We start from the raw sequence: 23,893 nt of genomic DNA, 5'->3' as shown, positions 1-23,893 counted from the left end.
AAAAACTAAAAAAACTGCTGCCACACAAACAAATAAGACTTTGGATATCAATATCCTCCCTTCGTTTACAACATAAATAAGAAAAACAAAAAAGAATGAAAAGCAAATTCTACAAATAGAATGGGAGAGGAAAACGACAAACTTAGTGTTTACATTTCTGAGCAACTCAAAGAAATACAGTGACGTGAAATCTAGACATACACTTTTACACGACATGTACAGCATTGGTTTTTTTACTTTCTCACAAAACAAACTAAGAACAAAAAAAAGGGGGCTCAATCAGTGTATACGTGTTGTTCCGGATGACACCAAGAGGTCACTAATGTCTCTACTAATAATACCACACACACAGCTCTCAGTGTGAAGAACAGGGAGCTCCATCCTTCATATGTGGAAGAGAAAGTGGATCCAGGTTCAAACGTAAACGTAGAGAGAAGTGGAGGAGAAGAGAAAGAGGAGGAGGAGGAGGACCACGGCAAATCTACCATGAAGTAGCCTTAGGCCGAATCCTATTTCTCTGTCTTACGTCACGTGAGAGTAAGGACTATCCCAATTCTCGTTTTGATCGAGGGGTAGGGCTACATACCCCTAATACCCTTGAAACCATGGGGTACCCAGAGTCTCATAAATGTATTTTCGGCTTAAAGAATTGATTTCAAAATTACGACAGTCTTGTTTTGTGCTCTACACAGTCCTGTACGTATATATATATATTTGCAACTGTGTTCTTAATTGAAACATTTTTTAAAAATCGCTAGTTTGCTACGCTAACGTCTGAATGGACTCCATGGCAGCCAGCTAGCGACGGTGTATGATGACGTAACCACAACCACCCCTAGCCCTTAGCACTCGGTTTTGAGGGACAAGGGCTAGGGGTAAGACAGAGAAATGCAATGAGTCTGCGTTAACTTATTTGACAGAAATCTGTATGCATTTGCCCGTTATTTCTGACAATTTGATAAACAAAATGTCTATTATTCTTGAGTAAACAACAAAACTGCTTAAATACCAGCGGTAAATTCAGCGGGAGAGTCCGGCACAGCCAGGCTAGAAGACGTTCAAACCGAGATCAGCGCTCCTATTCAAGTTCATGTTGTGCTTGTTGAACGGTTGTTTGGTAGATTGCTATTAAACACAGCGGGGGAGGATTTGAAGTGCTATTTTTTATTCTCAATTCTTCTCCTTTCGGTGCTGGTGATTTTCCTTTGGGGCTGGCTGAAACCCTAAAATTCTGTCTCAACTTTTCCCTAACCCTAACCCTGACCCACAGGCCGCTATGGCCCCCCACCGCTGCAGCCTAAAAGCACTCCCCCCCCCATTCAAAATGAAGGCTTGTATCACGTGGACGCGCCTACGGACAGTGTTGTTGTCATTACTTAGAGCACCTGTTGAAGTGTGAGCTGGGAGGGGCTCCTGCGGTGATGTTCCCCGGGGATACTGAGGACAAATAAACACCCTCAGCAGTCCTATCAACTCCTCACTGAACACACAGACAGGATCACTGACCTACTTCCAGCCAGCGTCGGGCTGAGAGAAAAGCCTCGACGAGCTTGATTCTCACCCACCAATAGTTTCTGAGTGAATGAAAATCCAAATCTAGTTCTAGACGACTGGGGTAAAACATTTGTGTGAAGCTCTCTCTACTCTACTATACTACCTGTCTGCATACAATGTTTGTCGCGTTTCACAGTGTGCATCATAACCTTTGGGCAGCCTGCGGACGGTCTGTGGGGGACCCCAGAATGATATGGCTACATGATGAAATTTTACGTCACACAGACGGCATGTGGAGGTTGCCAAATCACTGTATTTTAAAGTGTTACAAATGTACACTTTTGAGTCCCATTTACGCCTGTTACAGCATTCTGTCTAACCAGTATTAAAAGAATATTTTGTTTTTAGTTTTGTGTTTATTTGTCCTGCTTCAGTTCTCCTCCTCCTCCTCCTCCCCTCACTTCACATTAATTAGAAATGAACGGGAATTAAAGGTCAAGGTGTGGGCTGGCTGACTGACTGTCAGTGATTGTATGTAGTATTTGCTGGTGCGTGTGTGTGTGTGTGTGTGTGGTATCATTGGTTGATACTGTAGCTGTGGTTACCGGAAGGTGTAAGCTGTGTGTGTGCGTGTGTGTGTGTGTGTGTGTGTGTGTGTGTGTCTAGTATGCGTCGGTCCTGTAGCTTTGGTGGGCATCAGACGTGAGCTGGGTGGTCTCTGTGGCTGAGGATGGCTGCATCACGATGGGCTCACTGCCATCTGGGGAAGACACACACACACACACACACATTAAAGCTTTTATTACCTCACAAACACCTTACGCTGCAAATCCAAATTAAGCACAAGTCCACTAAGAGTTGTTGACAGAGACGCAGAGTGCCATATCATCCATCCTGACATAATCCACTCATAAAATAGACACATCGGTTACATCAACGACGACAATTATATTAACAACTTAAAGGAATGATTTAAAGTAATGTATGAAGGAAAAATGCCCAAACATGCGTCTGTTTCTAGCTCCTCCATTGTGACGACTGATGGTTATGTCACCTGTGGTTGGATCATAGGAGGGTTGGGACTTAATATTGATTATGATGTGAAGCGCTGTGAATGTTATGTTTAAAATATAAGACTACACAGATGTGAGATTTATCGTCAAAGAGCATTCATGTTCAGGGACCATTTAGGGACTTGTGTGTAAAATATCCCACGTACAGTAGTTTTGTAAATGTACAACATTGTGTAAAAGGGTGGAAGAGGAGCCTGCTGTCAGAAAACTGTCAGACTGTGCTGGTCTTACAGGGAGGTGTGTTCAGGTGCATTCTGGGCGTACAGGGAGGTGTGTTCAGGTGCATTCTGGGCGTGCTGGTCTTACAGGGAGGTGTGTTCAGGTGCATTCTGGGCGTACAGGGAGGTGTGTTCAGGTGCATTCTGGGCGTGCTGGTCTTACAGGGAGGTGTGTTCAGGTGCATTCTGGGCGTACAGGGAGGTGTGTTCAGGTGCATTCTGGGCGTATTGCTATCTTGAGGCAGTGGGAAGTGATGGCACCATTGACCAACAAAAACCTGGTCTAAAGTCAATAACGCAGCATTTCATTGTTATTTTAACAGAGCATTAGTAAAATGCTCCTAGGCTCGTGCACAGCGCGCACACTATGCTTGTTACACACACAGGGACACACAGCAGCACACACACACACACACACACACACACACACACACACACACGCGCAGAAGATTCCAAATAAAAATATTACGGTGTAAATCCTCCATCATAACAGCAATGCTCCAAGGACCAAACGCACCTGGCTTTTAAAGGGAATGGGAGATGATCTCTGATTGGTTGATTGCATGTTACGCCCAAAACACCCCTCTGATTAATGAAGACACTAAGTACAACCCTTTAGGACCACGCGCCCGGCGCACAGACCTTTGTCTCCACCGTCAAACTAGCAAAAATGGATTCGGACACGCCCTAAACACACCTGCGCCAAGCGCTTCAAACCGTAGGTCGTTAAAATAGGACCCATGGCGTTTAAAAGGCCGGTGGTTTTTTCCTCACCTCTCTCGTCGGCAGTCATCTGGGCTTCCAGGTCCTCGGGGGAGACGTAGAACTCGGGCTCCTGGTCCATGGGCGGCCGCGGTTTACATTTACCGCAGCAACAGTTACAGCAGCAGCACAGGCAACAGCAACAATAACAGCCTGTGGACAGGCAGCAGAAGACGAACAGGGCCTGGGGGGCGAAGAGAGAACCAAAACGTAGCAGTGTTAATGTAAAGGTCATGAAGAAAGAACGAATGCACGCGTGTTGGCCTCCGTCCTACCTTGGCCCACCAGCTGGACAGAACAAAGTAGGTGTTGACGTTCTCCTCCCCGAACTGCTCCGCGACGTAGAGCCCCAGCGAGCCGTATTTGTCGTAGATGTTCTTCTTGGTGGCGTCGCTCAGGATGGAGTGGGCGTTGTTGATTTCCTTGAACTTCTCAGCCGCGTCCGGGTTATCCGGGTTCTTGTCTGGGTGAAACTTCAATGCCAGTTTCCTGTAAAAAAAAAAAAAAAAGAGGAAAGATTTGAAATGCTGGCACACAAAAGATTCCAATCGGCCTTCATCACAGCAGACATTTTAGCCTGCGCCAAATCAATCACTGGCGATCGCCGCCCAGTGCGTGCTGGGTAGATGTGTGTCCGACTTGATCCTGACTCGATCTGACGTCACGCGCGCATGCGGTCAACGATAACCTCACGAGATCGAGGCGGCCGCAGGTTTGAGACGCAGGCGCCGCAGTTGCTCTCCACTGACTGCAAGACCCAGGCGGACCCAGGGGCATGCTGGGAAACAATTGGCTCTCAGCTGATCAGTTGATTTGGTCGGAATCGACTCAACATGATGACGTTTCATGTGAACTTTGTATTGTTTTTGAATTGGAGGGATTTTAAGTAGCTATTTGTCTGATTTAAAGGCGTATTCTGTACAGAACACATACAGGAATGATCATCACATGTAGAGCATTTCGACAGCTACGCTGTCTTAATAAAATCAACTGGAGACTGTGTGCACAAGCTAATATATGGGTCTGATGTCATGTTATTAAATTGGAATCGGACCTAACAGGATGTGGGTGTTTCTGTGACTTCCAGTTCAGCCTGAAGGCAGCTGGAAACGGCTGCAAACTGTCCGACTTGACCGTTGCTTTTTGTCACGAGCCTAATTTTGACTGGTCGTAGCTTATAACGTACTTATAACATTAACGGTGGCTCTGTTCTATTCAAGTGTTCCAGGAAGCCGTGCCACTGGGTTCAATTGGACCTTTATTTTTTTGCTGTTATAATTTACGCGTTCACACAAAACTGGGAGTATAGTTTGTTTCAAAATGTAAAAGTTTACACCCAAATATAAGCCATAAAATGTCTTTTAGAGGTTGTTTATTTCAGGATCCCTGTGACCCATAACAAAATGTCTCACAGGCCTCTGACTCCCTCTAGTGGTCCTCAACCTGAAAGGTCGATATCAAAGATGGACTATCGAGTGCAGCGACACGTACCTGTAACATTTCTTGATATCCTCTGTCGTGGCGCTCTTGTCGACTCCCAGCACGACGTACAGTGATTCTCCTGATGTGGAGAGAGATCTCTGTCTCTGCTGCTCCATGGCCCCTCTCTCTCTCTCTCTCTCTCTCTCTCTCTCGTTCCTTCTCTTACTCGCGCCCTCGCTCGCTCAGCCTCTCACCTGTCGGGTAGGAAGAAAACATGATATGGATATGAACTTGCTGCATGTCTATGGCCAGCGTCTATGTTGGAGTGTGATTGACTTAAGTGTTTAAGTCTGCTCTGCACACTGCCCTTTGTACCATGCCTTCATCTGGATGCCTTTATACATACAGTACACATAAACTAGCCTGGACTGGACTGAACAATGATTATTCTATTTTGGATATATTGTGTAGCCGGTTATACTTAAATACATTATCTATTTGCCAGTACATTGCCAGTGCAAATTCTATATCTAAGATATAGAATTTGCACTGGCAATGTACTCGCACTGGCACTCTCTTGGCTACAATCTAACTTCACTGTAAGGGCACACTATTGATATCTTCCTTTGTATTTTTGTAGTATGTATGTGTGCCTATGTGTATGTAGGCCTATATTCTGTATAAGCTATTGGACACCTACATTTCCTTCTGGATAAATAAAGTATCTCAATCTCTATCTATCTATCTATCTATCTATCTATCTATCTCTATTTGTTGTTGAGGGTGTGCTGATGTGTAGAGGAGGAGAAAGGAATGCATGAGATAAACCAGGGCTACGTAAGTTCATGTAACGCAGCCAGGCACGGGGCAGGTGTAGATGGCAGAGAGATTTATAATCTGCCCTAAATGGACCCTCTTGTTTCCAGTAAGTCCATTGTTAAGGAGCTGCAGTAAACAAGATGCAGCGGTAGCTCAGAACAGAAAGACTGTAGGAAAGAAGCAAGAAGTAGGTGACAGTGTCTTCCCTAGTTTTATAAAAGACAAGATACGCAGCTTGACATCATTTTGGACCATTATAATTACCATATGTGTCTGTGTCTAAAACGTTGGAAAAGCTAGAGCAGATAATAAATAAATAGTAGGGGTGGGAATCACCAGAGGCCTCATGATGCCATATCATCACCATGCCATATTATTGGGATTTTAAACATATTGCCATATTCGGCGATGTGTTGTAATTTATGACCTTTTTTTTTTTTTTTTTTTTTTACAACTTACAATGTTTCCCAATTTCAAATGATGTCCCCAAAAGGACACTATGTCAACATCTGATTGATCTAAATAGATACATTTCATCTCACTTCAATTTTGTTGCTGCAAAATGGGATTGTCAAGCAGACAAACTGACCAACACATATATAATAATAGATCCATACTTGCAAAGTGGATTTGGACACGCCCTAAACGCACCTGTATATCACAATGCGGTATGTTTTCTGGTAATTCAATAAATAGGCTATATGAAATAATGCATGGTGAAGCCCAGTCGTTTGGTCTGTGACAACATTTTAAAAAAAGTCTCCAGTGCAAAAGAGGTTGAGAAATCCTCTGACTTTATCAACAGCATTATATAAGGAAGTGGTGACTATTACCATGACAATCAACGAACTAATCTAAACTAAATCTGCATTTCAATGCACACTGCATGGTGGATGAGAACACGTACACACAGCAGCACTGTTGCAATCAAAAATGTCTGTCAAGAGACAACTCAGAACAATGTCATGTGAAGTTGTTCAATGACTGATTGGAGTAAATATAAGCTACTTCATTGTGGAATGGCTTCGCTACAGGGGTTGGAGCGTAGCATGACTAAAGATAATGTTGGCTAACCAATACATGTAAGCCGAGTTAAACAGTGTCCTGTGATTGAATTGGCTCAAAGTTCAGTCAGTAACTTATAGATATTACTTTCATTTTCTGCAGCACGGTGGCAGTTTTAAGGTCCCATGACATGCTGCTTTTTGGATGCTTTTATATAGGCCTTAGTGGTCCCCTAATACTGTATCTGAAGTCTCTTTATATAGGCCTTAATGGTCCCCTAATACTGTATCTGAAGTCTCTTTTATATAGACCTTAGTGGTCCCCTAATACTGTATCTGAAGTCTCTTTTATATAGACCTTAGTGGTCCCCTAATACTGTATCTGAAGTCTCTTTTATATAGACCTTAGTGGTCCCCTAATACTGTATCTGAAGTCTCTTTTATATAGACCTTAGTGGTCCCCTAATACTGTATCTGAAGTCTCTTTATATAGGCCTTAATGGTCCCCTAATACTGTATCTGAAGTCTCTTTTATATAGGCCTTAGTGGTCCCCTAATACTGTATCTGAAGTCTCTTTATATAGACCTTAGTGGTCCCCTAATACTGTATCTGAAGTCTCTTTATATAGACCTTAGTGGTCCCCTAATACTGTATCTGAAGTCTCTTTATATAGACCTTAGTGGTCCCCTAATACTGTATCTGAAGTCTCTTTATATAGACCTTAGTGGTCCCCTAATACTGTATCTGAAGTCTCTTTATATAGACCTTAGTGGTCCCCTAATACTGTATCTGAAGTCTCTTTTATATAGACCTTAGTGGTGCCCTAATACTGTATCTGAAGTCTCTTTATATAGACCTTAGTGGTCCCCTAATACTGTATCTGAAGTCTCTTTTATATAGACCTTAGTGGTCCCCTAATACTGTATCTGAAGTCTCTTTATATAGGCCTTAATGGTCCCCTAATACTGTATCTGAAGTCTCTTTTATATAGGCCTTAGTGGTCCCCTAATACTGTATCTGAAGTCTCTTTATATAGACCTTAGTGGTCCCCTAATACTGTATCTGAAGTCTCTTTATATAGACCTTAGTGGTCCCCTAATACTGTATCTGAAGTCTCTTTATATAGACCTTAGTGGTCCCCTAATACTGTATCTGAAGTCTCTTTATATAGACCTTAGTGGTCCCCTAATACTGTATCTGAAGTCTCTTTATATAGACCTTAGTGGTCCCCTAATACTGTATCTGAAGTCTCTTTTATATAGACCTTAGTGGTGCCCTAATACTGTATCTGAAGTCTCTTTATATAGACCTTAGTGGTCCCCTAATACTGTATCTGAAGTCTCTTTTATATAGACCTTAGTGGTCCCCTAATACTGTATCTGAAGTCTCTTTATATAGGCCTTAATGGTCCCCTAATACTGTATCTGAAGTCTCTTTTATATAGGCCTTAGTGGTCCCCTAATACTGTATCTGAAGTCTCTTTATATAGACCTTAGTGGTCCCCTAATACTGTATCTGAAGTCTCTTTATATAGACCTTAGTGGTCCCCTAATACTGTATCTGAAGTCTCTTTATATAGACCTTAGTGGTCCCCTAATACTGTATCTGAAGTCTCTTTATATAGACCTTAGTGGTCCCCTAATACTGTATCTGAAGTCTCTTTATATAGACCTTAGTGGTCCCCTAATACTGTATCTGAAGTCTCTTTTATATAGACCTTAGTGGTGCCCTAATACTGTATCTGAAGTCTCTTTATATAGACCTTAGTGGTCCCCTAATACTGTATCTGAAGTCTCTTTTATATAGACCTTAGTGGTCCCCTAATACTGTATCTGAAGTCTCTTTATATAGGCCTTAATGGTCCCCTAATACTGTATCTGAAGTCTCTTTTATATAGGCCTTAGTGGTCCCCTAATACTGTATCTGAAGTCTCTTTATATAGACCTTAGTGGTCCCCTAATACTGTATCTGAAGTCTCTTTATATAGACCTTAGTGGTCCCCTAATACTGTATCTGAAGTCTCTTTATATAGACCTTAGTGGTCCCCTAATACTGTATCTGAAGTCTCTTTATATAGACCTTAGTGGTCCCCTAATACTGTATCTGAAGTCTCTTTATATAGACCTTAGTGGTCCCCTAATACTGTATCTGAAGTCTCTTTTATATAGACCTTAGTGGTGCCCTAATACTGTATCTGAAGTCTCTTTATATAGACCTTAGTGGTCCCCTAATACTGTATCTGAAGTCTCTTTATATAGACCTTAGTGGTCCCCTAATACTGTATCTGAAGTCTCTTTATATAGACCTTAGTGGTCCCCTAATACTGTATCTGAAGTCTCTTTTATATAGGCCTCAGAAGTCTCTTTTATGAAGGCCTCAGTGGTCCCCTAATACTTGAAGAGTAAGAGTTGAAGGAGATCAGCAGAGTCGAGGAGGGTGCTGCAGGCCAGAGACGCCACAAGAAGCAACAGGAAGTCCACCCACTGTGGGGCTACAGGGCTTATGTACAGCAGGCTTCTCCATGACCTATTTCAACCAGACCACAATACACTTACACACACAATTCACCCATAGGACAACAACCGTGGGCGGCTCATAAACCAACTTAAAGCAATAGATTTATTAAATCCTGATGGAAATCCACCTCCTGACCTTTGGACTGCGCAGTAGCAGAGCCCTAGTCTTGCATTGCCAGACATTCCTCTGCAGTGCTGCGGAGGTCTGTCTAGTCCACACAGCATTCCTGGTTGGGAGAAAAACGTGCTCTGGTTTATTGGCATTTCTTTAAACCAATCACAATCATCTTGGGCGGTGCTAAGCTCTGGACGGAGCCACGGTGCCTCTGCTAAATAGTCTCGGGAAGGAACTTGTTTTGGTGGAACATGTGGACGTTCAAAAGTAGTTTTAGTCGTGCGACAGAAAACTCAGATTGGACACACAACACAAAGAAAGAGGAAGGGGATGGACATCCGGCCGAAAAGAGGTGCATGTGGCGGAATTTCCGGCGGCACCTGAACAATCCCGGAAGTGGAACGTAGTGGATATACATAGACTTCCAGAGCCCTGACCCTCTGGTTGCTAATATAACCCTGTCAGACAGCAGGTGTATGGGGGTTAGCAGGCTTAGAGACCACACTAAGCCAATCCAGCTACACAGACACACTTGGCTCAGACTGCTAGACTTAAATTATCAAGAGGAAAATAAGCTGCACGCCTGTCATCACCACTAGACCTGCACCTTTCTGATGAGCACTTATCACACTATGATTCATGGGCTCAGTATTATAACGAGAAGACGGTGTCCCCTGACAGCATATGCATTTTTTTTTGTCATTTCTATGCCAATACTGTTATGATTTAACCGTGGTGTGCTAAAGTTGGCCAATAATATCAGCTAGACAGAGGTTAGGACTCTGTGTTTGCATTGGTGATGCTCGGTGCTCAAACGTAGACAAAGTTCATGGACAATGTTTCCCCGACGTTGAATGTTTAATGTCAAGATGGCGGGCCACATTATCTGCTCTGAGATCACCAGTGTATTTGTTGCTGCCGTTTACGTTCCTTCTGATGCAAATTTAAAAAAATGCACTACAGGAATGCACTGCTGTTTGGTTTTCACTTATGTATTTAGCAATGCCATGTTGTACAATGATAATAAATTGACCTTGAACCTATACAGACTTTTATTTTTTATTTTTTTAAAGTTAATTTTTGGGGCATTTTGGCCCAACCACCATTTCTTTTCAACCTGGACCTTATTTTCCTATATTTTTGTGTCTTAAGTGACTGATGGGAACAACAATCTTTGACACTGGTCCAGTATTAAGAGAGATCGCTGCAGTCGGCAGTCAGAGAAACAAGCTACGATGTAAGTTAACAGGGCATATGTGCAGCTTGTATTTACCTTCACAAAAGTGCTCGTTTTACCGCTGACAGACTCAGATTAATATTCTAAGTGTCTGACAACATTATGGAAAGGATTTCTACGGAGGTCGACCCTTCTGTTAAAGAGTAAGATCCTTTTTTTAAACATAAAAACATCCGCGAAATTGCGTTCACTAAACCCACCAGACTCCATGTAATTAAACCGTCATTTTAGCATCGTAAAACACACTTCATTCAAAGTGGACAGAAACAGAATAAAACTATGAAAAGCCGTTTTGGGTCGTCTTTCCACTTTTCCAACCATCCCAACTCTAGTTCTGGTTGAAATAAACACATAGTTTACAGATTTACATGTGAAAATATGTTTGCTCTATATACGCTAAAAGTATTGATTTTTTACATGGAGTCTGGTGGGTTTAGCACTAGCGACTTCAGAGCTGTTTCTGGTTAAACGGAAAGGTCTTAAAGAGGTTTTAAAGGTCGACCTCCTTAGAAATCCTTTCCATAATGTTGTCAGACACTTAGAATAATAATCTGAGTCTGTCAGTGGCAAAACAAGCTGGACAATTAACTTACATTGTAGCTTGTTTCTGCCGACTGCAGCGATCTCTCTTAATACTGGACCATTGTCAAAGATTGTTGTTCCCATCACTCACTTAGACACAAAAACATAGGAACATTGGGTTGGAAAAAAACCCGGTAGCTACCCTTTAAATGGATAGGACAGTTGTAGACAGGAAAGTGGGCAGAGAGAGGGGGGGACATGCAGAAAAGGATCACAGGTCAGATTCGAACCCTGGGCGCACTAAGCCTGGGTACATGGGGCGCACGCTCTTACAGGCGAGCTACCAGGGCGCCCCAACCTATACCGATTTACTGGTTGGGCTCTATCACTCACACTCTAAGTGTGTGTGTGTGTGTGTGTTGACCTGAGGCTGACTTTATCAGATTGCAACTGGCTACTTCCCTAAACATACAGGGACAATCTTAAACACACGACGGGGTAAGAAAAAGGCAGTATAAAGTATACAAGAAACATACGCCATAAACAAATACTGTACATCAAAAGCTACAGATAAACATGCTCTAAATTATTTAGCAGAATAGAAACATCCCAACATCTGGGTGACAAAGAGATTGTCATTGTTTGATGTCCTCGTCTGTTTGTCAGCCATTAGTCTCTCTAAAGCCCTTAACGGCACCAGATGGTCGCTGTGGCAACCCTACGATGCCTCCGCACGCCTGACAAAACATCGATTTAACACCTCCCTAAATCCCGCCCACTAATGTGCCTCAGGTTATCCAGTCACAACACACCCAGCTGACTGGGATTAACCAATGAGTGTTTTCATCTGTGCTCCAGGGATTATCAACATACTGAGCGACTGTGCTAGTGTGCTAGTGTGCTAGTGTGCTAGTGTGTGTGTGTGTGTGTGTGTGCGTGCGTGTGTTGAATAATCACATCCAACCACCACAGTGAGTCTAAACCAAAGACTCCGCCCACCTGAGCTGGCAGCCAATGAGATTGTGTCTTGTTGAATGAGCTGTAAATCAGAATTGTCCATTCACAGAACAAACAGAGTGGAAAGATTTAACCCACGGTGTAACGGGGGTGGCAGCATATGGCCTGTGTAGTAAAGTGGAACTGGGTGAGCGGGAGGATTAACATGTGTGTGTTCTTCCACACCTGAGTCTCACATTTGTCACAAAATGTCATTTATTGATATGTACTTGTGTCAAAATGACATATAAACATCTTTTCATATTCTATTTTGCCTGGAAACGCTTCCAAAAATAGGCGCCGGTCCTATTTCTAGCATGCACTTGTTTTCTGAGACGTGCGCGTGTCACGCAGGCAGTGCGCACGCTTAACCTCCTAACATGAGAGCCCAAATAAAAACGGACACGCCACGCAGCCAGTGTGCAGGAGGCCTTTGTGTATTATTATGTTTGCCTCCCTCCACGTTTGCTGAAATCTACTAAGTCATCATAAATGAGAACCAGCGATATGTCAAGGGATGGCTTCCATGGAATAAACAGCATGGCACTGTGTCTCATATTCAGAATAACAAGCTTTACTGAGAGTACTCAGGACCAAGAAGAGAAACCAGCGGTGTATGAACATCTGTCCAGACTTCACGCTGTTCTGCTCGGCTCTCCGAGGTTGTGTAACCGCGTTGTGCGAGATGTTAACATCGTCTCCATAACAAACAAAACGTGACCAGGTGCCCTGTGAGCATCAGAATAGCTGCCAAAGACGATGCTGTCTGAGTACTCACTCGCTGCGACGGGATTGATAACACTAAACATACGAGACAGGCTGTGCTTCGCAGGCGTATACCCTCACGTAGCTTACATAAATCCTCTCACATCAGGAACTTGAGAGCAGAGGAGAAAAACATGTGGCAAGAAGCACTGCTGCAACTAATCGCGTGCACTTGCAGGCTTTGTGTATAGAGAGGAGAAGTGAGCGTTGCTGTTGGAAGACCTTCAGAAGCTCTGCCAACGAGCATGAACAGACTGCAGCTAAAAAAAAACATCACACATCCTTTTGGAAATTTATATTGCATTGTTTTATCCTGAGAAACCAAACTCTTGGACTTCAAAAATCATACTCAGATCACATAAAGGACACCAGCTGGCCCTATACAGTTGATTGACCAATATAAGATGATTGCAGGTATGTTGTTATCAGGGTTGACGTTGGCTGATAAGTCAAATGCTGATTAAGAATTCAAAGGTCGTCAGCGTTATGACTGAAGCTGTGAAAATATTCTGTACATAGCATCCTCCATATTTGATGCAGACTGATATCATGAAGTGGCCTATGTATGACACGCCAATTTGTATACCATTATTGCCGTGTTATCAATATGCATATTCGCTTTATAGTGTGTTTATCAACGCCGTTTGGCCTCCATTGACTTATATTACCTTGCGATTGCGTGTGAATTGACGCCGTAGAGAGTAGTATGAAAGGGCGAAAATCCGCGTAGGGTGGCTGGTCGGGGGGGTGGATGGGTCAAACACAGGACTTTCACCCAGGAGACCGGGGATCGGCTCCCGCGTAGATACGTGGATAGCTCCAAATGCTACGTCCCGTTCTGGCGTTAACACGCACGTGGATAGCTCCAAATGCTACGTCCCGTTCTGGCGTTAACACACACGTGGATAGCTCCAAATGCTACGTCCCGTTCTGGCATTAACACGCACATGGATAGCTCCAAATGCTACGTCCCGTTCTGGCATTAACACGCACATGGATAGCTCCAAATGCTACGTCCCGTTCTGGCGTTAACACGCACGTGGATAGCTCCAAATGCTACGTCCCGTTCTGGCGTTAACACGCACGTGGATAGCTCCAAATGCTACGTCCCGTTCTGGCGTTAACACACACGTGGATAGCTCCAAATGCTACGTCCCGTTCTGGCGTTAACACGCACGTGGATAGCTCCAAATGCTACGTCCCGTTCTGACGTTAACACACACGTGGATAGCTCCAAATGCTACGTCCCGTTCTGGCGTTAACACGCACGTGGATAGCTCCAAATGCTACGTCCCGTTCTGGCGTTAACACACACGTGGATAGCTCCAAATGCTACGTCCCGTTCTGGCGTTAACACGCACGTGGATAGCTCCAAATGCTACGTCCCGTTCTGGCGTTAACACGCACGTGGATAGCTCCAAATGCTACGTCCCGTTCTGGCATTAACACGCACATGGATAGCTCCAAATGCTACGTCCCGTTCTGGCATTAACACGCACATGGATAGCTCCAAATGCTACGTCCCGTTCTGGCGTTAACACGCACGTGGATAGCTCCAAATGCTACGTCCCGTTCTGGCGTTAACACGCACGTGGATAGCTCCAAATGCTACGTCCCGTTCTGACGTTAACACACACGTGGATAGCTCCAAATGCTACGTCCCGTTCTGGCGTTAACACACACGTGGATAGCTCCAAATGCTACGTCCCGTTCTGACGTTAACACACACGTGGATAGCTCCAAATGCTACGTCCCGTTCTGGCGTTAACACACACGTGGATAGCTCCAAATGCTACGTCCCGTTCTGGCGTTAACACACACGTGGACAGCTCCAAATGCTACGTCCCGTTCTGGCGTTAACATACACGTGGACAGCTCCAAATGCTACGTCCCGTTCTGGCGTTAACACACACGTGGATAGCTCCAAATGCTACGTCCCGTTCTGGCGTTAACACGCACGTGGATAGCTCCAAATGCTACGTCCCGTTCTGGCGTTAACACGCACGTGGATAGCTCCAAATGCTACGTCCCGTTCTGACGTTAACACACACGTGGATAGCTCCAAATGCTACGTCCCGTTCTGGCGTTAACACACACGTGGATAGCTCCAAATGCTACGTCCCGTTCTGGCGTTAACACACACGTGGACAGCTCCAAATGCTACGTCCCGTTCTGGCGTTAACATACACGTGGACAGCTCCAAATGCTACGTCCCGTTCTGGCGTTAACACACACGTGGATAGCTCCAAATGCTACGTCCCGTTCTGGCGTTAACACGCACGTGGATAGCTCCAAATGCTACGTCCCGTTCTGGCGTTAACACGCACGTGGATAGCTCCAAATGCTACGTCCCGTTCTGGCGTTAACACGCACGTGGATAGCTCCAAATGCTACATCCCGTTCTGGCGTTAACACGCACGTGGATAGCTCCAAATGCTACGTCCCGTTCTGGCGTTAACACGCACGTGGATAGCTCCAAATGCTACGTCCCGTTCTGGCGTTAACATACACGTGGATAGCTCCAAATGCTACGTCCCGTTCTGGCGTTAACACACACGTGGATAGCTCCAAATGCTACGTCCCGTTCTGGCGTTAACACACACGTGGATAGCTCCAAATGCTACGTCCCGTTCTGGCGTTAACATACACGTGGATAGCTCCAAATGCTACGTCCCGTTCTGGCGTTAACACACACGTGGATAGCTCCAAATGCTACGTCCCGTTCTGGCGTTAACACACACGTGGATAGCTCCAAATGCTACGTCCCGTTCTGGCGTTAACACACACGTGGATAGCTCCAAATGCTACGTCCCGTTCTGGCGTTAACACACACGTGGATAGCTCCAAATGCTACGTCCCGTTCTGGCGTTAACATACACGTGGATAGCTCCAAATGCTACGTCCCGTTCTGGCGTTAACACACACGTGGATAGCTCCAAATGCATACAGATAAGACGCTCCACTTGGCTTTAGAAAGTGGCGTGTATGTTTACGTGAAGTCATGATGTCACGTTGTTTGACGTGATCCTTCTTGACAACAATTCAAACATTCACAACAAGTACAACAAGTCTGCCACAGCTCTATTGGAGAAGTTGGGACTTTTGGGCCTTGCTTAACACATAGAGTAAGATTACTCCGGGAGGTTGGCGTTGGCCAAGCACTTCCCTTTACTGGGCTGCACATCAGCAGTTCTCCTGTCATGAGCTTATTTCAACAGCCGGTTGGTTGGAGAATATTATAGTTATATTACATTGTGTGCGAAACTGGAGTCACAATTAATGCTTTTATTTGTGCACTTATTTAAGGCTGTTGTTCTCTTTTGCGCTTCTGTTGCATGTGTGTGTGTGTGTGTGTGTGTGTGTGTGTGTGTATACAAAAGAGCTTTGTGTTGTCCTGTGGTCCTATTTTATCTGAAGAAGGCGCTTCCTCTTGCATTTCCTGTCTTTAAAGTTTTGATAAGTCACTGCAAAAAAAAACCTACCTTTCAATCTTTTACAGATAATGGTGACTTGACAGTGACTTCTAAAATAGTCCCACACATCTGTGTATGGTCTTTATGTGACGAGTCCTATGTGTGATGTTTTAGTTGATTTTTGTTTATGGCTTTCTGTGGTGTACAGCGACAGATGTTTTTGACTGACTGTTGATAATTACGCATCTGTAATGCTAACAAAAAAAAGCCTCAGAACCTTGGCTGTGTAATGATTGAACTAACCAAATGTTGTATGAACACAATGACCATTCACACTATAGTGTGCAGTATAACCTCAGCACTACGCGCGCTACGCTGGTCGCCGTAATGACGGCGCCGTTGACTACGGGAAGGTGTTTACGTAGGTGGAGCGTTCAATGCAGTAGGCTGTGAGAAAGTGGAAATGGAACTCGTGAGCAGAAAAAGTGATGTTTGGCAGTACTTTCAGTCAGAAGAAGGCCATTCAAGTCCAGCTACATGTTCAATTTGCAATGCTGATTAGTCTGGTGGTGGCGAGGACCCTAAACTATACACAACATCACCGCTGTTACAACATCTGGTATGAAACATCCGGAAGAATACGAGTTGTGCATGAAGGAATCTACAGACAGCAGCCAAAATGCAGCAACTTCAGGTACAGCAAAGGAAGGACAGTCACTGTTTACTTCATTAATGTGTTTACTGTGTTCATGGACTGAGGATGGGACGAGGAGTCGGTATTCGCTTTCAGATTCGGCAGAATCTTAACCAGTGGATTTGGTATTCGGCCGAACCCCCAAAAATCTGGATTCGGTGCATCCCTAGAAAGAACCAAGCAGGCCTGACTTCTTGCACAATCCAAATTTTCCATTTTCAGCGTGTAGCTTGGTAGCTTCAAGGTTGTTGTTGTTGTTTCCCGTAGCGAAAGGGATTTTAAGAACAGCAACACACATCCGGTGCAATGCGGTGTCAGGCTTTATCCTGGCAACGTACATCCGTGGCACCAGACTAAACCTTAGCTAAACCCGGCCAAATCCCATTTCTGATTGGATAAGAGTGTGTGTCCTCACTTTCATTCGGGTATTAAACCTCTGTTTATCCAGGGAAGGTTCACTGGACACCAAACAGCCAGCTACACCCAGTGACACTGTCCAATACAAGCAGTCTTTAACTTCAGTCAGTACTGGATGTGTGGCTGTAATGTACACAAAGGGTTTGGCTCCAAATGCACTATTTGAAATAGAGCTGGTGATATGGAGGAAATCACAATATTTTGGACCAAATACATTGATATCGAGGCAATATTGTAGGGTTAGCTATTGGTGCTTTCACAATATATATTCAATATTACATATGACGAATATTATATATTCGTCATATATCAATATTGAATATATTGCCCAGCCCTAAGTTGATGGACCTAGCATGTGCCTCTCAACATTTTAAACACTGCGCCGACTAGGGCTGACCATTTACTCGTTTTCAAGTCCAAATTGCGATTTTGATAGAATGCGATTAGCCGATCGCAAAGACTGCGATTAATCGCATGTGCAACGTTTAGTTGAAAGTTTGGTGTAACATTTGGTTTTACATTATTTATTCCTCTTTTTATTATTATATTTACTAAATGCTGAAATAAGGTTACATATCACTTATTGCTATAAATGTTATACTATGTTAAGATACAGAACAGTTTTGATGGTGTCTCATGTTATAAGGTTTGATCTGTTACACGGACAATATTGAACTAAAGCAAACCCAACCCAACCAAAAGATGGTGTGTGTGTGTGTGTGTGTGTGTGTGTGTGTGTGTGTGTGTGTGTGTGTCTGTGTGTCTGTGTACGACTTTATGACTTTTCATAAACAGCTGAAGGAGCGGCGGTGCGCAGTGTACCTGTTGTGCGTCTGCCTTATTTCTGATACCGTGGTGGCAGAAATTTTACGGTGGCGGGCCGACGTGGTAATATCAACCTAGAGGAAACACTGCGGTGTAAACATGTTTAGGGGTGAATTTGCTCTATACATTTTAAGATCGCTGAGATGATAGAACAGCAGTTTTCATCCTATTTAAAAAACAACTCTGCTTTCATTCATTCTAAACTGTTTAGTTCCCCTCGTTGCTGCCCAGTAGGGAAGACAAGGATCATTAGTCAGTATTATCAACTACACCAGCTGCTGTCAGCACACACACACCACACACACACACACATGCGTGCTACACACACGCACATGCACGCCACACACACACACACACACACACACACACATGCCACACACATGCACACGCACACCACACACGCACGCACTCACGCCACACTCACATGCATGCACGCTACACACATGCACACACGCACGCACGCCGCACACACAAACACACACACACGCACGTATCATTAGTCAGTATTATCGACTACACCAGCTGCTGTCAGCACACACTCACACGCACGCACGCCACACTCACACACGCCACACACACATGCATGCTACACACACGCACGCCACACTCACATGCATGCACGCCACACACATGCACACACGCACGCACGCCGCACACACATGCATGCACACACACGCCACACGCGCACGCACACACACACACACGCCACACACACGCCACACACACGCACGTATCATTAGTCAGTATTATCGACTACACCAGCTAGTGACGTACTGTATGTCACGTCACTATTTTCACAGCCCAAGGTGACACTTTCTACTCCCGAAATTAACATATTACTAATTAAATACATGCTCTGATCAGTATGTAGCATCAGCTACAAGTATTGGTACTTGGGGTTGTCCTGGAGATATGGTGAATGGAAAACCAACCTGGTTGGACTTGGATTAAGACTATCTCAAAGTACTGGGGGAGAAAAGTATGTATCTTTTGGTGCACTTTCACTCAAATGGCAGAGTTCACAATCTCACAACGGCTATACCTGCCATTATAAGGTTTAGGTGCTGCACCCGAGACGTTTTGGGCAGCACCTTAGCCCTAAGAATGAATGCAACTGAAAAGCTTTTCACAGATCTAATGATTGGAGCTGGACTTCTTTAGCAAGTTTTGTCTTTAAGCTTTTTGAGTTATAAAGTTATTTATTATCCGCTCTATCTTTTCCAACGTTTTAGACGCAGATACTGGGATAATTCACTTTCACTGGAGGTTAAACACTCCCATCATCCTCAGCTCCTCTCTCACGGCTCACGTATATTCACCTCTGAGTGGTCTTCTGGGAATTCCACCATAACGCCTGTCTGCTGCTATCAATGAGGCTCTCATAACGGAGTAACAATGATCCGACAATACCAGACCAAATCATTCGTCCGCCCACAGGCCTCTAATGATAACGCTTATGATCCTTAAAGAGACATTTCATAGACAGAATGATTAATCGTGAAAACAATCCGAAGGTTATTCGATAATGAAAATAATGGTTAGTTGAAGGAAGTGTTACTATAATAGTAAAACTAGAAGGGCATTCGGAGAGGCATGCCCTATCTCCCAACGTCAGCAGTTCCAGTCTGGAACACATTCAGATTATTCCGACACCACATTGATGCAAACACAGATGCTCTATCTTGCAATTTTATCGAAAGTGAAAACTAGTTTGTGTATCCGCCCCCTGAAGTGAATTGGATCCACTCCCAAATGTAATGGGTTCTTACTTGGCCCGTTGTACACCCTTCCACCAAGTTTCATGAAAATCAGGCCAGCAGATTTTGAGTAATCCTGTCCCACAGGGTATACGTGGTTGGTATAATAATGCACTGATTTGTCCCTGAAGACTTTAAGCCACCCAAAACATATGCATAAGTACTTGAAGTACTTGTGAGCGAAACTGCAAATGACCTTTGACTTTGTATTTTAGGAGAATAACGACAGCCAGCACTTGGATAAGCTGAGCATAACAAAATAAAACGGAGGGCCAACAGTCCTAGGATACACACACACACACACACACACACACACATCTCTACTCTGTACATCTTGGCAAAGGGATGCTGTGATACAAAAAAAAAGGGCCAATCCAATTCATTAGCTAATGTCCAATCAGCTGTCGGTCTGTCAGCCTTTGTCTGGGAGCTTTTTTCAATGGACACACACACACACCAACAGTGTAGGAGGAAACATTACAGTAATGAAGGTACTCAGGTGTACTGGTGTGCACATACTGTACTGTATAGCCTGTTACAAGAGTCACCAGTCACTGTGACTGTATTCATTTTAGAATTCAGTTTGTAAAGTTGTAATGTGTACATGTATAAAGGTTATGCTCAGCTATCCAAGTGCTGGCTATTGTTATTCTCCTGAAATACATCATAAAAGCCAAAAAGCATAATACGAGCACTTTCAACAACAAAAAAAGACGAGGAATATAAAAATGTTACACCAAAACATTCAACTACATATTGCACATTGGATGAATCGAGGTGTTTGTGTATTCTATCTAATCTGGATGTCGATTTGAAGACGATTCACAGTTCAGCCCTAGTTCAGCGTGAGAAAGAGAAAGAGACAGAGACAGAAAAGTGTGGCAGAAGGGAAAGTGAAGGTGAATTTTTGACAGGCTCACATGACTTGCGATCACAGGACTGCTGCACACGCTCACGACAAGACTCATGACCTGACTCATCAGCAGCCAAAAAGGAGATCTAGATCTATGACATACTGTGATATCTGTGATCTGAGATATACACCTGCAGTGTTTGCCCTGGCTTTGTGGAAGACTTAGGTACGCGTATTTGGCTAGGGGGCTTAGGCTTAAGCATTTCCCCCATACATTTTGTGTCTCTTTGTGGGATTCCGGACTAAGCTTGCAGGTGAGAAAGGTGCCTCGGACCACGGTCTGGAATCAGAAGACCAAATTTTGGTGGTCTCGGTCCAGATTAACTATGTTTGTGCATTGTCGGACACATGCGGGACTGACACAAGTCCACAGCGGGCCGCGGCGTGTATGTCCGAGCCTGTCTCCACAGGTTGTCAGCTGTGCGTCTGCCTGGTATAGGCTACTCTCGGGCGGCCGATTTAACTCGCCGGTCCTCATCCATATAGTTTCATGTGTCACGTAGCTCTCCACAAGCAGAAAAAAAGAGGCGCTCAAAACGCAACTTGCGATGTGATCTTGTGATCTGGACTTTAGATTTTGATTTGAAAACCAAAATATATTCAACTACAGATTTAAAGTAGAGAAAAACTGCAAATCCACACAGTTGAGAAGCTGGAATAAGCAAATGGTTGGCAGTGAGCCAAAGAGGAGTCCCAGCTGGGGCATCATTTGAAGTTGTCAAGGGGCACAGCAGAGACACTCTAAAGTTACTCAAGTTTAGAATAGGCACAATCAATTAGGTAAATGGTGTGGGCCACACTGGAAAATGACAATCACATCCAGGGCCAGATGTAAAGTCCATAGACATGCTTTCATTTAAGAGAAAAGTCAAATATCTTCCACCGTATGCCTTATAAAGTCGACATAAAGTCCTAAAGAAGTCAGGTAAAAAGGCTTCTCAAATGTGAGGATTTGCTGTTGCTGTTCTCCGTTTAATATCATTGCAAATTAAATATTGCAATGATATTAGACGTGTGAAAATGTCACCATGGGCTCTGAGAAAGTGTGATGACATCTTTCACTATGTCACCAAAAGGCCCATTCTGAGCCAGGAAAGCCCTGCTAATTGACCTATTAATTGAAAATAATGACAGCAGATGACTTGATCACACTAGTAATTGTTAGTTGCAGGCAGCCCTATTTGTTATAATACATAAGCAGTGAACTGAAGCACATTTAGTTCCCAGCAGTGTAGCTGCAGATAATCCCCCCCCCCCCCCCAAATCTCTGACCTACTACTGCTCTGTTTTCTAGGTGTAGCCTGATTTGATGTGACTGGCTTTTTCTATGAGTCACCCATGACCAATTGTAGCAGACCTCATACCGATGACATCATCCGCCATCATGTGTTTTCCTCAACCCTTACACACACCAGCTGACTCAGAAAAATGAATACGATTTGGTCAAAATGTATTTTCCTGGACATTGACCGCAACATAAAAATGACTCAGATTTGAAATGCTTAAGAGATAAGTTTTTCTGGAAAGGGCCACTCATTGAAGTTGATGCAATGGATGCATCACTTAAGCACTTAATGAATCAAGCCATGCATTTAAACAGATACAGTGGTGCTCGTAAGTTTATCGAGCCATGCTAAAGTTGACTAAAAAGAGGAATATAAAAAAAAAATTAAAAAAAATCAGCTTTTGGAAATTGATCTTAATGCCTTAATACAAAAAATTAGGAAAAATCCAACCTTTAAGGACACCAATTTTCAACTATGAAAATACAATTTTCTTCACATAAGATTTGTATACTGTATCTTAATTAGAGTGCTGGCCATATAGTATCTGAAAACAGACAAATACAATGGACTGTTCCACTAAAAAAATCTGCAAACAATACATTAGTGTAGGGCTGGGGCAATATATCAATATTATATCGACATTGATATATGAGGCTAGACATCGATATCGTAATATCATGATATCAATGACTAGATATAATACTGCTGCCTGCAATCTGATCAACAAGACTACAATTGTGGTCAATGATAAGAGCCAAAGTGGCTGACCCGAGCCAGAACGGGCGACTGTGTATAATAACGCTTTCGTTATGAAATGTTTATAAACTATATATTCTGCCATAAACATGCGTGCACGCTGCACAGTGACACCCACGCAGTCAGCCACCTGCCACTCCACATACACATCACATGAGGACAGGAGAAGACAGCAGCAGCTCCAGCTCTTTCACATCCAATAATAGGAACTGTCCCGTTAAGAACAATACAGTGTTTTGACTACTTAGCTATAGATCCTTAAATAGCCGGGCTGTTGTGTTGACATGCTATTAAATTGCTACTGTACCTGTAACGTTTCCACAGACAGGCGAGAGATCAAAAACACGCACTGGCCCCTCACAAATCCGGATTTATCCTGCGAGTGTGATGTCTTTCTCACTGTATTTACACAAGACGTTAGAACCAACAGGAATTCGCTATATATGCGTCATAGCATTTTGGATCAGAACCTGACGTCACATATGGTAAACGTGCGTGACTGGCAACCGAACTTAAAAAGAAATACCGGCCGTTAACCCGTGGTTAAAGTGGATAATCTCTCCAGGAAAGCACACAGCAGCATCCATGTTGGTTAGCGATATGCCTGGTTTGAATAAGCCAGCTAGCAGTTAGCTCGCTAACTAATCCAAGGGCAGCAAAGCTGACTAGCTACCTCCCCGGGCTAACTGTGCATATCTTACCTTGTTCCGGTGTGGCTTCTGTTTCTTTTTACGTGAAGCGTAACTCGGTTCCTTTTATAGTACTCGCATCGCAGTCGTGCTTTGCGTTTCGCCGCTGAACCATTCAAACAGCAGGTAGTGCACCGACCGAGCTAGCGGCTACACCGGGAGGGAGGGAACCAGGGAACGAGCTGTCAGTCCTGGCAGT

General features: G+C 43.9%; 1 protein-coding gene across 1 annotated transcript; it reads right to left on the bottom strand.

Moving 5' to 3' along the window:
* Positions 1-1,895: 1,895 nt before the first annotated feature.
* Positions 1,896-23,887, bottom strand: dnajc5ab (DnaJ (Hsp40) homolog, subfamily C, member 5ab). Its single transcript, XM_031283980.2, has 5 exons — positions 23,707-23,887; positions 5,039-5,223; positions 3,823-4,036; positions 3,560-3,731; positions 1,896-2,254 (listed from the first exon to the last, which is right to left on the bottom strand). Exons 2-5 carry the CDS (start codon positions 5,143-5,145, stop codon positions 2,157-2,159), a joined length of 591 nt encoding a protein of 196 aa, XP_031139840.1. The 5' UTR covers positions 5,146-5,223; positions 23,707-23,887; the 3' UTR covers positions 1,896-2,156.
* Between the last annotated feature and the right edge of the window lie 6 nt (positions 23,888-23,893).

This window comes from Sander lucioperca, chromosome 12 (genome assembly GCF_008315115.2).
Source record: "Sander lucioperca isolate FBNREF2018 chromosome 12, SLUC_FBN_1.2, whole genome shotgun sequence".
NCBI classification, from domain to species: domain Eukaryota; kingdom Metazoa; phylum Chordata; class Actinopteri; order Perciformes; family Percidae; genus Sander; species Sander lucioperca.
The sequence above is the reverse complement of the archived record's forward strand: the minus strand, read 5'-3'. Positions and strand labels throughout refer to the sequence as shown.

Excerpts from the sequence above, each read along its gene's own strand:
- dnajc5ab (XM_031283980.2), bottom strand. The coding sequence starts at position 5,145 with ATGGAGCAGCAGAGACAGAGATCTCTCTCCACATCAGGAGAATCACTG. Across the intron at positions 4,037-5,038 it reads GATATCAAGAAATGTTACAG|GAAACTGGCATTGAAGTTTC; the intron begins GTACGTGTCGCT and ends TTTTTTTTACAG. Across the intron at positions 2,255-3,559 it reads GATGACTGCCGACGAGAGAG|ATGGCAGTGAGCCCATCGTG; the intron begins GTGAGGAAAAAA and ends TGTCTTCCCCAG.